The sequence below is a fragment of the Phasianus colchicus genome, chromosome 2, assembly GCF_987193195.1.
Source record: "Phasianus colchicus chromosome 2, bPhaCol1.hap1.1, whole genome shotgun sequence".
NCBI lineage: Eukaryota > Metazoa > Chordata > Aves > Galliformes > Phasianidae > Phasianus > Phasianus colchicus.
In genome coordinates this window covers 67,999,226-68,016,027 of record NC_143437.1, presented here as the reverse complement: position 1 = coordinate 68,016,027, position 16,802 = coordinate 67,999,226, and the positions used below count along the sequence as shown (strand labels likewise).

Genomic DNA, 16,802 nt, shown 5'->3' with positions numbered 1-16,802 from the left:
TTGGATTAGCGAACAAACTGAGGAAATTTGTTTAGGGATCCCACACAACCTAGCATTTCATTCCTACTTATCATAACAGCTTTATTTTGAAAAGAAGGGTGGAGAGGGCAATAGTGTTTTTTTATTTCTAAAAACAAAATACATTTGCATTGACTCAGGTCATGACTATTTGATAATAATGTTCACGTATTGCAATCATGTGATGCAACTTCCTGCTATTCATGTCATATTTGTCTCATCAGTCAAGCACAGGCAGGTGACATCTTATTTTGGTCAAGTTTCAGAAAGAAGTTTGAGTTCAGGGGAGTCAGTTTGCATATTTGGGAAACACTTGACAATTTTTTGTATTTTGTGTACAATTTCTGTGAGATTTTACTGAATCTATTATATTCTTGGTTTTAAAATGCAATGTATTCTTGCTTTCGTTACGCTGACCCTCATAAATTTGTCATTAGCTAACGCATGCTCTTTGCTTTCCCTTTTGTTTATGGTCAGTTTCACTTTCTGGTTTTAAAGCTTTTCTGTTTGGGTCGAAAGGAAACATCTGCATTCATTTAAAATGTGCCTACTGGAATCTTCAAACAGGCTGAGGAAAATTATTTTCAAGTTGTATACAAAGTTTTCTCTGCAAAACCAGAATTTTGGGGCTGACGTTGACTTAATACCGAGGATTATTTGAAGGCATCTCTGAAGTCCTTCTTTGAGCAAAACGTTTTCAAAGGCAAGTCACACTGCCTTGGACACATTTAGAAAACAGATGATCAAATTATAGACTTCTAAATGTTGGTCTCCACTCTCATTTTGAGTGGAAACACTCTTTGTTTTGCCTACTTCACAACTTCGAGGTTCTCTTTCTACTAGCAAAAGCGTTCTTAATTTAGATCAAAAATGTGAATCGGCGTAATTAAGCTTCACCACTCAAAGTGTTCAGTACCATTTCACTCCTGAAATTACTATTGAAATTACTGTCTACCTACAACCGTTTTTCAAGTTTTTAGAAAAAACAGATCACTGTTTTTATGAAGTTTTTCTCAGGCTTATAGCTAGGAGCTTAAGTAATGAGCAAAACCGACAGCATAGCAGCTGTGTGTGACTGGAACACCCACATTGAAGTGACTTCAGGTAGCCCCTCCGCTCACATTTCATTAATACTTAAAAGTAACAGGATTTCTGTCCCCTTTCCTCTCGCACGCACTCACAAATCTCAGATCTGAGCAAATAATCTGTTGACCTCAGTGAGAAGTGGATCAGGCTCCGAAGGAGGCATGTCTGTTGGTTTTTTTCCCCTCAGATCAGTAAGTTGCAAATGCAACTGCATTGTTCTTCTTTTGTCATTAACTTCTTTTCTGTGTGCCTGCCTGACCACAGAAACAATACAGATCTTGGAAGACTGTATGCCTTTATCTATTATATATGGGTGTGCTGGGAGGAGTGGGGTGGAGAGAGAGGCATGGTAAGAGAGACATGGTGATTAATAACAACTTAAATCTAAAATCACAAGATAAAAGAAACCCATTTGTAAAAAATAAATACCTCTAACTTTGAAGTATGGCTCCTTAAAGAGCAGTAAGAAAGGTTATAAACCTCTCAATCAGTTTCAGCCCTGGTTTAAATCCATGTTCAGCATAAAACATCAGAACCTCTCTTTGGCTTCTGACATTACCTTCTCTTGTTTTACACGGTGCTGACACACTTGTTTGTATTTTGATCTCCGGTGTTCCAATTCTTCCTCAGGCTCAGGTAATAGGAGAAAAAGTCAGGAGGGGATTTATGGAGCAAAGATGACCTCCAAGCTAAAGAGAGCAGTTGGAAAATGATCTTTAAATGTTGCTATTTCTGTTGCATGTGAAAATTAATAGGAGGAAAGGCTTTATTGGGAACTTAGAAGGGAAAGAAAGAGCCACTATCTGTCTGTCAAGTGGGGCCGTTGGACAGCTGTGCAAGTTAAGTTCTCCACGTGAGCTTCCTCTCTGTGACTCGCCTCACGGGCTCTCTCCAGCACATCAGGCACGTACCTCCCCTCCCTCAGCTTACCCTTGTGACAGTGAGAGAGAGCCCTTCCTCCAGCTGAGGCGTCTGGGTTTCTCTATCACTTTTCCAGCAGCACTGGCACTTCTCCTTCCTCTTCCCCTCCCCCAGGACTTGTTTTTTTCTTTAAAAAAGAAAAGTGTCAGTTTGAACTTCCTGCTTGACAGACCCCATGGAGAAACCGATATGGGCCTGATAAGGTGATATTTATTTATTCTGCTGTGAGGCTTCACAAGTCCCTCCCTCTCCCAGCCCACCCCCCGCCCAGCTTTCAATACTTCCGATCCCGTTGCTGATAGCGTCACTGGGAATGTTTGCTCGGAGATGCTGGCGTGGTGACAGGCAGCTGATAACGAGATGGAGATAACGTTATCCACTATGCCAGTGTGGGGTTCTTAAACCTAGCAGACCTAGATGTCCTACCCCAAAACTTGAGTGGGCATTTAGAAGAGAGTACAGACAAAATGACAGAAGAAAAGTGGATGATTTCTAATGCTAGACAACACGACCTGTTGTCAGTATATTTTTGAAACAGCTCTGAATTAAACATTAACATTGAGTAAAGTAGTTGGGAAGCCATCTGCACACTTACGCATGTGCTTGCTCTACAACACGTCCTGTTTTTGATCATAAATACTTTAATTGACCACGTCTATGTTTGATTGCATTCCGTTGCAACTTGAACACAGACAATCTGCCTACATATCTCAAATTAGATATGCTTGCTGCCAGCAAAAAAGATGCTACTGTAAAAGCGGGTTGCTGTGAGCAGGAACATGTTTTGAAAGCAGCTGTTTTCTTGGATACGTTTAATAAATGGCTGTTTCTTTGCCTTATAGGGTAATGTTGCCAAATGATAGATTCCGTGAGGGTAGTGAATAGTGAAGCAAAGAATCTGCGTTGAAAGCGGTGTGGTCATTGCCTGTTTCCATCTTCCTCACTGGGTTTAGCTGGTCCGTCAGAAATTAGAAACAACTGTTTCTCAGCCCAGTTAGCAAAGGAAGAGCTGTCAGTCACAAAAGCAGAAATTTGGCAGAAAGGCTGTGATACGTCCGAGTCACGTACCTTCAGCACTGACTTGCATCTCCTGATGGAAAGCCTTGCACGTAGCTATTCACTAATATGAAACTTTCTTATAGTTTTTCCCCTGTAATAAAACATCTTACAAGTCATCATTTTGTGATTATATAACTATTAACTTTGGGAGATTAGATACAAGTAGAATTCTTTTTCTATCCTCCAGTGGTCTGTACTATATTGTGTCCAGATAAGAAGGTAGAGTTTTTGAATACAAACAAACAGTCTGTGTATGTGCTGAACTGAGCCAAATGGATGTTAGCTTCTATTTCCTTCTAAATGCACATTTCTTTTTTCTTTCTTTTTTTTTTTTTTTTAAGTACATTTCAACTTAAGCTGGAGCCAACCAGTCTTGCTTTCTTTTGCTTTGCTTCAGCATTTTTTTTATAAAGTACAGCTGTAAGCAGAGGAGTTTTGCATAGACTGAATGCCACAGAAATCTGCAGTAAATAGTCTGCTTTGTTGTAGATGTTCCTAAGCAGTATATTTAATGAGTAATGATCTGTTTACTGATGGAGAATACCTTCTCTTTGAAGAAGGCTTTCATCCTAGCCAGCCATGGGCTTTTTGGTACTGTAAGTAATTGAACTGGCTGGTGAAGTGACTGCTGCGGTTTGGCAAAAGCCAATTTGTCATGCCTTGTTATTTTAGTGAGGAACATTTCTGGGAGCTTGTGTTCTGTAAAGTCTTTCTGGTAAACCTGTACTGTGAGCAAATGCTTGTTACCACATTTGCTAGAAGTACAGCTTGAAGAGATACCAGCAGTGAAGATGGTCGAATTTAAGGGGAAAGTACAGAGAAATCAGTTTGCAAAATGGACACTGTCGCTCTGCAAATGAATCATCGTCCAGATCTGTACAAACTAGTAGTTGTCCCTTAAATTAACAGTGTTTTGTTTTGTTTTTTTTTTTTTGTTAATGCCTTCATACCAGCAGGCATTTTTTTTGCACAGAAGTTATTTTTTTTGTGAACTAAATGAATTTTTATCTCTGGAAGTGGCCCGTCCTTCCCACTAAGCTTGTAGGAGTTAGATTGTGTTTTGAAAAGAGATAATGAAGGTGGCTTATCTAAATAATAATTACCTTGTCTTTGTATTTCAGCACAAACCCACGTTAATCCAAAGCAGCACAGTGCTGATAAAGATGAGCTCTATCAAAAGAGCGTCCCAAAGAAGGAGCACAGTGTGAAAGAAATCCTGAAAATGGAATCCAGTCCTCCAAAAGGAAAAGACTTCTTCCAGACCAACATTTCACCGGTTACTCCAGAAAAGGACTTGGATGATTTGCGTAAGAACTATAGCCCAGAGAGGTGTTTCTTCCCTCGCGTTGTCTACCCGATCCGACCTCACATTCCAGAAGACTATCTGAAAGCTTCCTTAGCATATGGGATGGACAGACCCAGCTACATTACTCACTCACCTATCCAGTCATCTACTACACCAAGTCCTTCCGGGAGGAGCAGTCCAGACCAAAGTTTAAAAAGTTCAAGCCCTCACAGCAGCCCAGGGGTCACAGTTTCACCTCTGGCACCAACTTCCCAAGAGCACAGAGAGTCATACTCATACCTGAACGGATCCTATGGCTCAGAAGGATTGGGTTCTTATCCTGGATACGCCCCCCCTAGCCACCTCCCATCTGCCTTTCTACCATCCTATAACCCCCACTACCCCAAATTTCTGTTACCTCCGTTCAATATGAGCTGTAATAACCTGAGCGCTTTGAACAATATCAACGGCATCAACAATTTCAATCTCTTCCCACGGATGTATCCCCTTTATGGCAACCTGCTCAGTGGAGGTAGCCTTTCCCACCACATGTTGAACCCCACCACGCTCCCCAGCTCATTGCCCAGCGAAGGAAGCCGTCGATTGCTGCAGCCTGATCATCCAAGGGACTTCCTCATACCAGCACCTAACAGTGCCTTCTCTATCACGGGCGCTGCTGCCAGCATGAAGGACAAGCCATGCAGCCCCACCAGCGGGTCACCCACAGCTGGTACAGCAGCCAGTTCAGAACACATAATGCAACCTAAACCTACCTCAGTGGTGTTGGCTGCCACCGGTGGTGAAGAAGCCATGAATCTAATTAAAAGCAAGAGGAATGTGACTGGTTACAAAACCCTCCCGTACCCACTGAAGAAGCAGAACGGGAAGATCAAGTACGAATGCAACGTTTGCTCCAAGACCTTTGGCCAGCTCTCGAATCTGAAGGTAGGTGGTGGAGACTTAAGACTAAGGCTCCGATTTCTCCCTGTAGGTTTTCTAGGAAAATCAGGGAAAAGGCTCTTGTGCTTGTCAGGCTATTGATCAGTCTGGGCTTAATACTGATCCCCCACCAAGAAAACACGGCTGCAGAGACAATTCCTTAACATTGACGCCACCTAATTAACTAGGTAGCAGTGCATTTTGGCAGTAAGAGGCTTCTGCTAACTTTAGGAAACATCTGAAAGTACTTTCATTGCGTTACTGGAAACTGCCAATTGTTAATTGCTTTGTTTCTCCCTAGGTGCACCTCCGAGTACACAGCGGAGAGAGACCATTTAAATGCCAGACTTGCAATAAAGGCTTCACACAGCTGGCTCACCTCCAGAAGCACTATCTGGTACACACAGGAGAGAAGCCCCACGAGTGTCAGGTATGTAACACATACAGAGAGAGCTTCCCTTGGAGTCTGATGGGACAGCAGGGGCCGTGCCCTCCTTGCCCTGTGTGCACAGCCCGTGTGGTGAGCTGCGTGACAAACTGGCAACTGCTCAGGATTCACATCCGTGTCACAGCTGTTTCCAGCCCTGATGTGCCAGTGTCTGTGAAACAGCATGGTTGCCTTCAGCCTGCTAGGGCAGCATCTGCCTGATACAATTTTGCCGTCACCACACTCAAAATGCTATTCAGCAGTATTTAAAATAGAAAAGCTGGGGATTTTTTTTCCCCCGGTGAGAAAGTGTGAAGATATAAAAAGCCGCCGCTTCATCCTGCCATCTCCTCCTAGGTGTCTGATTTAAAGCATAAAATCCCCTCCCACTCACTCGGTGTTTCTCTGCCACCCCCCCTTAGGTTTGTCACAAGCGGTTCAGCAGCACCAGCAATCTCAAAACCCACCTGCGGCTCCACTCTGGAGAGAAGCCTTACCAGTGTAAGCTGTGCCCAGCCAAATTCACCCAGTTTGTGCACCTGAAGCTGCACAAACGTCTCCACACCCGGGAGCGTCCCCATAAATGCATCCACTGCCACAAGAGCTACATTCACCTCTGCAGCCTCCAGGTCCACCTGAAGGGCAACTGCCCTGTCGCCCCCGCCTCCGGCCTCTCGATGGAGGACCTGAACCGAATCAATGAGGAGATCGAGAAGTTTGACATCAGTGACAATGCAGACAAGTTGGAAGAGGTGGAGGACAATATTGACCTAACGTCCATCGTGGAGAAGGATATACTGACCGTGCTCAGAAGGGAAATGGAAGGAGCTAATCTCAAAGTATCTTTACAGAGGAACCTGGGAAACGGACTTATCTCCTCAGGATGCAACCTTTACGAGTCTTCAGATATGTCAATTATGAAGTTGCCTCATGGTCACCCACTACCTCTGTTACCTGTAAAGGTCAAGCAAGAAACAGTTGAACCAATGGACCATTAAGACTTTTTGGCAAAGTGATTTTTTTATTTATGACTTGGCAAGTCAGGGTGCCTGTAGCAGTTGCTTGTACATAGTTTCAATGCTGCAAAGCAATCTTGGCTTACAGTAGTTTCCCTACGCTCTCCAGCTGAAAGAAGGAACTCCAAAGTTACTGTTTTCTCAGGGCATAAAAAGAGGCAAAGGACTGTGTGTTGCCTCGCCAGTTACTAAAAGACAATCATCTATCCATAATTATTTTTTCAATGATAGTACTTCATAATTTATTATGCAATTTATCATTCTAAAAGCAATAATTAGAAAAATGTTTACAATGACTGGAAAATTCATTGTAATTTTTACTTTAAGTGTTTTTATTTTTTGTTTTATGGCCATTCTCCATAGACTTTTTTTCTGCACATCTGTTTTAAGAACCTAAGATTGGGGTTTCAGTAACCATGTTTTATGTACCAATGTCTTTTAAACAAATGTGTTTTTTTCTTTTGCCAAAGTTGGACATTGACATACAGAATCCTAGATCAATCAGTCTGAAAAAAATGCTGGTACTTTTATGTGCAAATCACCCCATTGGGATTGAAAAGGAGAAAAAAAAAAAAAGGTAGCAGCAAGCAGAGAAGAAACTGCTGCCCCGGCCTCTCTGAGGGCAGGAGAGGTGGTTCTACCTGCAGCTCTACCCAGAACAGATGTGACACAGCAAACACCTGCATGGACAATACCATAGGTTTTTAGAGAACAGCTATAGCCCCACACTCTGTCACGTAACTTTATGACCAAAGGAACACATCAGCTTAAAGTGGCTCTTCCAAAATAAAATATCACTTACATGCTTTTGTTTCCAATAACGATTTAAAAGCAAATACACCAATATTCTTAATATTCTGCCTCAAGGGAGATTTTCGGCAGGATTCTTTCTTTTCTCTCTCTCTCACTCTATTTTTTTTGTTTGTTTGTTTATTTTTGGCCAGAGCCTTCCAGGGATACAAAAAATGGTCAGATTCCCTGAGAAATAAGGGGTTTGGTTTTACATGTGTTTTTTCTCTCCCACTTTGCCTGGGTGTAGAAATGGGGAACAAAGTCCTTTTCTGGCACATACATTTTTTTTTTTTTCCTTCCTGTACAACTCAGATTTTTCTCAGTATTTGTGTTTGTACATTTTGTGGTTAATTTAATTAAAGAAGAAAAGGGCATTGCAAAGTTGTTGAACAACAATTACCTCAGTGCTTGTGTCCAGTGGTGCAGACAATGCTGTTTTATCTAAATGCTTTGCTACTTTAGAGAAGAAACCAAAATGTGCACAGGGAAAGATAGAATGCACGTCCTTTATCTTTTTGTTTTGCTAAGCCCAAAGATGATATGGTGACATTTGAGGTGTAGCAAAGAGTACATGTATATTTATAGATATATTTATACCACTATACTATATATGTATATGTATATATATTTATACCAGTTAAGTTGTGAGCCAAACCATGTAATAAAACCTATTTTTCATCTAAGTGTGAAAATCAGATGTTATCCAGTTTTGCATATTACCAATGACCTCAAAACCAAAAGGTTGTACAAAGGCATTTATCGCTTGCAAGTACACGTGCAGGGCTGTCCTTGCAGGGCCCGAACTTGCAAATGCCTGATGTGAAAAACGTCACTCACATGGGGAGTCTGGGCAAAGTCAGGGGGAGGAACCGTGTCCACAGGATTGGGGTCCTCGGTGCCCTGCTCTCCTGGCAGTGTGTACTGGGGGGAAAGAGGTGGGTGGGCAGCGAAGAAGCAACCAGAAAACTTTAACCAAAAGAACCTGAAAAGAAGCCAAATACTACGCACGCATGGTGTGAGCGCAGAGCACAGTGAAGGGTAGGCTGAAAGTCAGTGGGGGTGAGCTCTAAGTGAGCACCCTACTCTCATTATACCCTGCCATTAACGAGTTGCATCATCAACTCGCATCAATCTCGGTAGCATTAGCGCAGTCTTCCCTTCCAGGTGTATCTTTTTGTTTGTTTGTTTCTGTTATAAACTGTAAGGTCTCCCACTTCATCAATCCAGTATTTGGTGATTTTTTTTCCCGTGGAATCTTATTTTAAAGCCTTTGGTTAAACAATCCTGACATACACACAGCTTTTGAAGGACTACAGTTCATTACATTTCCACTCCTGCAACTTGTGAGGCTGACATCTTTTAAATGTAGCAATAGTTCATAAATATAGTACTTACTTGTAGGATAAACCAAAGTATCATTACTCTGTCACTGGACACACACTTTTCCTATGTTTGCCTGTAGTGCTTTCTTGTATTTGATACAAATTTTACAAGAATTTATATGCATCAGCTTTAAGAATTGTTACTTCTCTTTACTGTTTCCCCCTTCCCTTAGAAGTTTTACATGTGAATGTAGCAACAATCAACAGTGTTTTGGGGTTTTTTTTTTGTCTCTCTTAAGAAAGACTCTGACCAAAGTTAACAGGCTTTTTACTTTGCTAGAACAACAAACTATCATATGTTTACGTATTGGTTTACATCATTATTTATGTGCAAATTGTCAAATGTAAATTAAATATAAGTGTTCATTGCTTTACTGATGCTTCACTTGTCTTCAATGTCTCTGCACTGAGTGCGTGCACAGCCGCGTCGCAGGGTGCCTTCCCCTCCCGGCCGCAAGCACACTGTGCGCTGATGGCGATGATGTCTCCAACAATGCTGACTCCTGCTTTTGTGGGCTCCGATTTTCCATGATTGAAAGTGGTGAACAACAGTGCCAGCACCGAACACCCTGGTTGTGTTTCATTATGGCACGCTCCTGTAGCCAATACCTTAGAAAAAAGTTGCTTTTTTAAAATTTTTTTTTCAACGTTTCAATGGAAATACTTGAACACTATCTGCCTCTAAGATATACGACTAGTGTTCTCATTTACATTTTTCCAAATGATTGTCATTTCTGGCCTGAAACTGTAACCACTGGGACCACAATGACACACTCAAAATGTCAGCATGAGACCACTTAGCCCTGTATCAGCGTGGTGGGAACAGCATTCAAAACAAATGTGGATCTGTTTCTGCTGCTCACCATTGAGATGCGAACATGAACCAAACCTAAGGGGGAGGTCAAGTGTCCAGCCCCAAAACCCCCAGCCAAAAAGTAATGACATGTGAGGATGCCTCCAAAAGCAAATTTGACATTTGCTACTCCCATCATTTGCAGTGAGATCCGAACCAGAAAGGCCATGTGCTGGCCTCCTCTACCTGAACATTACAGGAATAATGTGCCGTCTCATATTGAGACACTCAGTGCCGATATGATGCTTTAAAAGTATTTCACTGTCCTCTTAAAATTCATTTAAACATCTGTCTCAAGAATTTGACATTCTGCCAATGCAGAGCTGTGGAGTTAAGAAAACCAGAGCCCTGTTGTCATAAACGTGCCAAATGCAGCATGTTATATTCCTATATTCGACAGAGCTATTGCTGTAATAATTTAAAAAAAAAAAAAACAGGATAACCGTTACCGCCATAAATCATACTTCATTACTTGGCAAGGCAGTACTTTGTGCTGGAGAGTTATGTCCTGGGGACACTTGTAAGCTTTAGAAGATGTTTAATAAAATGCATTACATAAAAAGACAATGCACGTTATAGATCACAGCCTCATGAGGCCGAGCACGGCAGCTGGGCTGTTGTTTCTGGCTGACCAGAGCCAGCTAGAAGTCACCAAAGGTCTGTTGTCATCAGAAACTCGAGGTCAACAATGGACAGTGACAACACTGGGACAGCTCACAGTCTGGGCAAAAACTAAGAGCTTTTGGCTGCTTTTGGATGCAGCCCTGCAGAGCCCGTGTGCCACTTGAGCTGGCTGGGGCTGGCAGACTTGAGGCCTACCTCAATGCCATCCCCACAGAAATGGGGGACCAAACACAATGTAGCGCTGCCAGCTGAGCTGCCTCACCATGGGAGCTGAGACTGTATCAAACACAGCTTTGAGGAGGGCCCCACCATTCTGGCCAGCTAATCATGACCTGGAAGACCAAATGTGGACAATTACACCTGTGAGGTTGAAAAAGATGATGTGATTCACCCATGGGATGTGAGCCCGTCATGTTCAGTTAGCAGCTGTGGGTATGTGGAGCCATCCCAGCACGTGCTGGGACCGTGCTCCTTGTGAGACGGAGCCCAGGCCTATGCTTTTGTGTGGAGGCATGACATTAGAGGGCAATAGTTTTGACCATAATTAAAGACAGCCAGGAAGCACTTGGCTAATTACTGCATGAGCTGGGGCTGAGTGGCTGTGGCGGGGCTGCGGAACGCACCCGTCACAGGGCAGGTATCTGACAAACAGAAGCCACAATGGCAGCCTCAGAAAAGCTCTCCGATGTGTTGGAGGTGGCTGACAAAAATTCCCCAAAATGGCTGCCCCATCCCTTCCCACAGCGGCACTCCCTCCTGCACTCAACACTGCAGTGAGGCCAGGGCTGGTGGGAAAAGGGGCTGCGATGTGTGGAGCACAGTTGGACACTCAGAAGGCTTTAGCTGAGAAGCACTGACCAGTCCTGCCTGGAACAGAGAAATATATATTTTGTCAAAGCCTCGATACTTACCCAGAAATGGCAGGTTAGTTTGTCATGAGATGGTGAGAAAGGGACGTCCTATATGCAACACAGCTGCTGCAGTTCATTTCTCACGTGGACACGCTTCACATCCATTGTGGCCATGGTGGCAATAACTGCAGCCTACGGCTGCATGCTCCATATCATCAAGCACCAGCTACAGGACGTGCACTGTGATGCACAGACACCAGCACCAGGGCCTGGGGCAGAAACCATAGCCCAGAGATGGAAGGGCACACCCCTACGTGGAGAAGCTGGCCTCTGAGAGCTGGGCCCCTGCCTGGCTGCCAGGGTCAGGCAGCCCAGTGCCACGTGGGCGTAGTGGGTGGCCCTCGCCTTGTCAGGTGTGCAGGGACATGGTTGGGATGCCGAAACACTTAGGTAGGTGTGACCAAATAGCTCAGTTGAAGGGAGCCAAACCAGTATGACTTCCTCATTGTGCAATGATTAATAAGGGCCTTCAGCTCTTTTTTTTTCCCCCATTAATTGTGACTAGGCAAGTCCTTGATCATTTCCTTATCCCAGTACCAAGTGAGATTCCTTACAGCATTCCAGCCCCAAAGTGGCCGCACTTCAAGGGGAAGCACAGTGATTGGGTTCACACTGAAACATGCACAGCCAAATAAATGCTGGAGGTCTCATCCCTGCTTCCCCTGTGCTGAAGAGATCACTTGTTGGGGTGGGATGGGGGACCTGATGCATCTCCCAGATGAGTTACCCATTAAATCCAAGTTTAAATGAGTTCTCAGCAGGATGATGAGCATAGCAGACAGAAACCCACACAGGACTAACTGGGCTGTGGTCCTTGTTCCCAGATTCTTTCAGGTATTCACGACAAAACTTTCTGCATGAGAACTGTCCCTCTGCAAACCACAGGTAGCATTTGCTTTCCCCTGTCCTTAGCCTACTCAGGCAGCATTTTTCTAAGGGCAGGTTCTGTATATTCACAGGCTGCTGTGAACCAGACCAGTTCCTTGCCAGCCTCACAGCCCTCTGCAAGCACCTGTGGGCCTCACCACTAGGGAAGGACTGGGGTTCTGCTGCTGTTGGCTCCTTGGAGGGCCGTCACCTGGCCTGCAACTGGTCATGAAACAAACAAAAGTTAAAAATGGTGCAGAAACTGTAACCAGGTGCGAAAAGGAGCGGGGATACACGAAAAGTGAAAATGTGCCTTTTTAATAAGCCATTAGAAGACAACTGAATGCTGAGGAGAGAACACGCACCGGTGCTTGCAGTCACCAGCTTGTCCATGTATGCTGTTTTTTTACTTTCCTCTAATGAGACCCAAGGGTGCAAGACGAGGCTCCTCTTCTAACCTGTCCTGCAGCAAATCGTGCACGTCTGTAGCTGTGGGTGTTATGTGTTTTCTACTTTGAGTGGTGAGTTTCAGTTTGATTCTGCTCTCAGGAGCCACAGGGACAGTTTGCTCTCGCCTTATCAACACAGCATCCAAACAGCTTCAGTGTGTGCTCAACCTTCCTGCAAGCTGAGAGAAGGTGCTTTGAATGCAGCCAAGTGAGTGGGATGATGGCCAGGGACCTTTCCTCAACCAAGACCCCCAGTCTACAGCAGCCCTAGTGCTCTGCGGGGCCCTAAACTCCTTCCAAATCTGCAGCCTCAGCACTGCCCTAAGATGCCCTGAATGAGCCCAGCTGAGACCCTGCTGCTTAGGCTCTTCTCCTACATCCCCACCATCCCAAACTTCACAGCACACTATCAGGGCCTGGGGCTGGAGGTTGTTGGGCTGTACTCATGTTTTCCACCCCTGTTTCTCCTGCCTGGGGTCCTGCATGGGCACAGCCCTGGTGCTGTGGGTGTTCAGAGCCCCCAGAGCCTGTTTCCAACAGAAGGCAACCCCATGCTGCTCCATGAGCTCCATGGTTGTGGCCTGGTGCCCTGCACAGCCCTGCTGGAAGTTCTGTCCTCACCAAATCACCAGCAATTTTATCCAGGAGTATGATGGCATGCCAAATATTTCTTCTGGATCTGCAGGAGGTCAATGCAGCACTCCTGAGATGCCCCCCCCCTCCCCCCATTGCCTCTCTCCTTCAATGTCAGAAAGCACAGTTTGCTGGGAGGCCTGTTTGTAAAACATCTGAATGGTTCTCAAATGAAGTTATGACCTACATTCAGCTAAGAGCGATATGCAGATTTCTTCCCTCCCTCAGATCTGCTTGAGGTTTTCAACCCCCCCCCCCCCCTCCTCCCGCAGCTACAACATTCAGGAATGACTGTGTCGGTTGCTTCACAGTCACTTTTCACACTCGAAAGCAAGCCCGGGGTTTGGGGCAGAGCAGCCCCCGCAGCACGGCTGCCCCAGCATGTGTGGCTACTGCAGGGCTGGAGAGATGCAGTGTGGGTGATTCCCAGTGAGCTCCCAAAAAGGGGAAGGGAAGTGCTAGCGGCATAGAGGGCTCCTTGGTGGCTTTCAACACCTCAGCTGCTCACCCAAATTTAGGTGACTGGAGAACAAGGGCCTCCCCTGACCACCAACCCATTCTCCTGAAGCAGCAGGCACTGCAAAATTCTTCAGAGCCCAATTAAAAGCAAACATCCTAAATCCTAGTTCTCTTTCGCCTGCCTCCTGCCTATGGACTCCTTCTGCACAGTAGCCATGAATACAAGGAAGGGAACATCCCAAATTCACGTGGAGTCTGTCTCCAAAAAACACACACTCAGAGGTGAGCCCAGTCACAGAGTTCAGCTACAGATCTTTGTATCAGACCCCTGGTCTGGGGTATCTGAGTCCAGGAATGCCCATTTCTAATGCATTTGTTTTTCAATGCAGTTGTTTAGACCAACCTAACACAGTGCTAAACACCTACACATGAGAATGTAGTAGCCAAGTTTAAGTTTTTCTGCTAATGGAGATACAAAGACAGACTTTTTTTTCTTTCTAGAAATTTCAGTATTTCAAGGCCAAAGCCAAGTTTTGCACTGAGAACAGTGCCCCAGGAGCCAAGATCACTGGTTCTGGTTTGCTTCCTTCACTGATTTGCTGCAAGACCTCGAACAAATCAGTTGACCTTCCCATAGAGCACCCGACTCATCTGTAGAATATGTACAAGGCCTGTACAAGTTGTGATGTAAAACCAATATTTGTACCTTGCTTTGAGATCCTCCAGTCTGCAGCAGTGTGTATTTGTGCTGTTTGTAGAGAGAACAGGCTGCTGGTACTGCTATCTGCACTACTGCAGAGTTCAGAATTCCTCACTTACGGGCTACAACTGCACTGAACTCAACAAAAACTCTCTCTGCCCCAAGGAGCTTACAAACTAAGCACTATTAGAAACCCAAAAACCACAGTGGCTAGGTGCAGAGCTTAAATTTCCATTTTCTCTCAGCATTTTCCCACGAGGGCATTGCATGTGAGAGCACACAACACAGAGTCAGATCAAGCCTGGTTCGGTTGTTCTGGCATGACATTTGGCAATACAAGAATGACATAAATTAAAGTGAAACCTCTTCACCTCAGCCTAAGTGAAAATGTGAAGAATAAGGGGGGCAAAGAGGAAGGGGGGATATTGATCTGTATCTACTCAACAGTCAGACCAGTGGTGTGGCAGCAACAAAAGACATGCCTTTGCTTTTTCAGTAACTAATAATCTATAGAGAACCATTTCCTTTTCTGCTGTTAAGATAACACATTTGCCACCTCAGCTGCATGCAAATAATTCATGCCTCTGCTTAACTAATTTACCTCTTGGGTGCAGACAGAAAGAAAGAAACTTCAGCTGACACGCACACTGAAAAACGAGCCACTTCGCCCCGAACATTCTGCACTGTTAGGGGACAAGTGTACAAAAACACTGCAGGGCAGAGTGGGCTTCCCGAGGTAGAGCAGGGGTTTTTGCTACTCCCTGCTCCTGCCTCTGACCCACATGTGGGCTGCAGGCTGGAACTGCCATTATCAGTATAGAAGATCTCCTCACACAGACCACAGCTGGTCAGCAACTTATTCCAGATTTAAACACAATAATATATGAGATCTCATCTGCTGTCAGGAATATTACACACGATTAAAAGTCTGGGTCCTCCAAAGTATGCTGAAACTGAGTGGGCCTTCACTTCACATTGCCTGGAAATAAATGGGTATTGTGTTGGACATCCATCTGTATCTGGTAGAAGCCTTGCTTGAATCAAAATGCTAATGCAACTTTCACTCACTCGCAGACATCCTCTTCTCCACACATTAAAACAATGTGAATATGGTTCCAATAGTAGGATCATTGCAGTTGGACTTGATGATCTTTAAGGTCTTTTCCAACCTGAGCAATTCTATGATTCTATGATCTAGGTCGGAAAATACATTCATGATCACTATTTTAACCACTGACCTGACCTACCAAACCCCATCACTAACCCAGGTCCCTTAGTACCACATCCACATGTTTCTTATATACCTCCAGGGACAGGGGAACTCCATCACTCCTTTTTGCAGCCTCTCCTAAAGCTTGACCAATCTCTTTGTGAATAAATTCTTCCTAACACTCAATATAAAGTTCCCCTTTATTGCAAATGGAGATAATTTCCTCACATCGTATCACCTGTCAGTCAATAAAAGAGCTCAACACTGCAGCCTCCTTTCAGGTAGCTGTAGAGAGTGATGAGGTCTCCCCTCAGCCTCCTCCAGACTAACCAACTCCACTTCCCTCAGCCTCTCCTCATAACTTGTTTTCTAGTCCCTTCACCATCTCCATTGCCCTTCTCTGCACACACTCAAGTAATTCACATCCTTGTAGCAAGGGACCCAGAACTGACCAAGTATTCAAGGTGCAGTCTCACCAATGCCATATCTAAGTAGGACAATAAGCTCCTTAGTCCTGCTAGCCACATTATTTCTGATGCAGACCAGGCTGCCATAGGCCTTGTTGGCCACCTGGGCATACTGCTGGCTCATGTTCAATCAGTTGTTGACCAGTACCACATGACCTTTTCTGCTGGACAGCTTTCCAACTGTTCTTGTCCAAGGCTATACCACTGCATTTGTTTGTTGAGACCCAAGTAGAGGACCAAGCACTTAGTGTTCCTGAATGTCAAGCACCTAAAAGTTATGAAATACTAGAATCAATTAAATCTATCTCCCATAAGGAACAACCCTCCTCAGCAGGACCATATGCTGATTTTCCCACAAGATGAGAAATGCTTGTCCTGCATGGGATGAGGCAGGACAGCCCTCCTTTTACTTTCATCTTTGTCACTAGCCTCGCGCTCCAGCTCTGGCCAGGTCTGGCTGCTCCCTGGTGGTTTTGGTGGGCCAGGTGAGCAGGAGAACAACTGAAGGCTTCACCAGCTGCACCTGTGTCATGTAAAATCCACATGGGGCGGGGATGTGACATTCCTGTGAACAACAGAGAAGAAAGAAAGTAAAGAAGTTGGAATTCAAACTTCTCTTTGGGTGCCAAAACTTCTCAGGGTGTTTTTTTCTCAAGCAAAATGTTATTTATGTTACAGCATAGCGGTTACTGGGTATAGTCAAC

At 44.6% G+C, this 16,802-nt stretch overlaps 1 protein-coding gene across 6 annotated transcripts in view; it reads left to right on the top strand.

The window, feature by feature from the left end:
• The window catches only part of PRDM1 (PR/SET domain 1), a 98,595-nt gene extending 89,331 nt beyond the window's left edge, over window positions 1–9,264 (top strand). For 5 of the 6 annotated variants that reach the window (XM_090135930.1, XM_090135929.1, XM_090135931.1 and 2 more), the window contains 3 exons: window positions 4,206–5,314; window positions 5,610–5,738; window positions 6,158–9,264. In XM_090135930.1, the coding sequence (XP_089992056.1) occupies window positions 4,206–5,314; window positions 5,610–5,738; window positions 6,158–6,733 (1,814 nt within the window). In that variant the 3' untranslated portion in view covers window positions 6,734–9,264. The remainder of the gene's footprint in view (window positions 1–4,205; window positions 5,315–5,609; window positions 5,739–6,157) is intronic. The other variant, XM_031611269.2, reaches the window with a different exon arrangement.
• The last annotated feature ends 7,538 nt before the right edge of the window (window positions 9,265–16,802 follow it).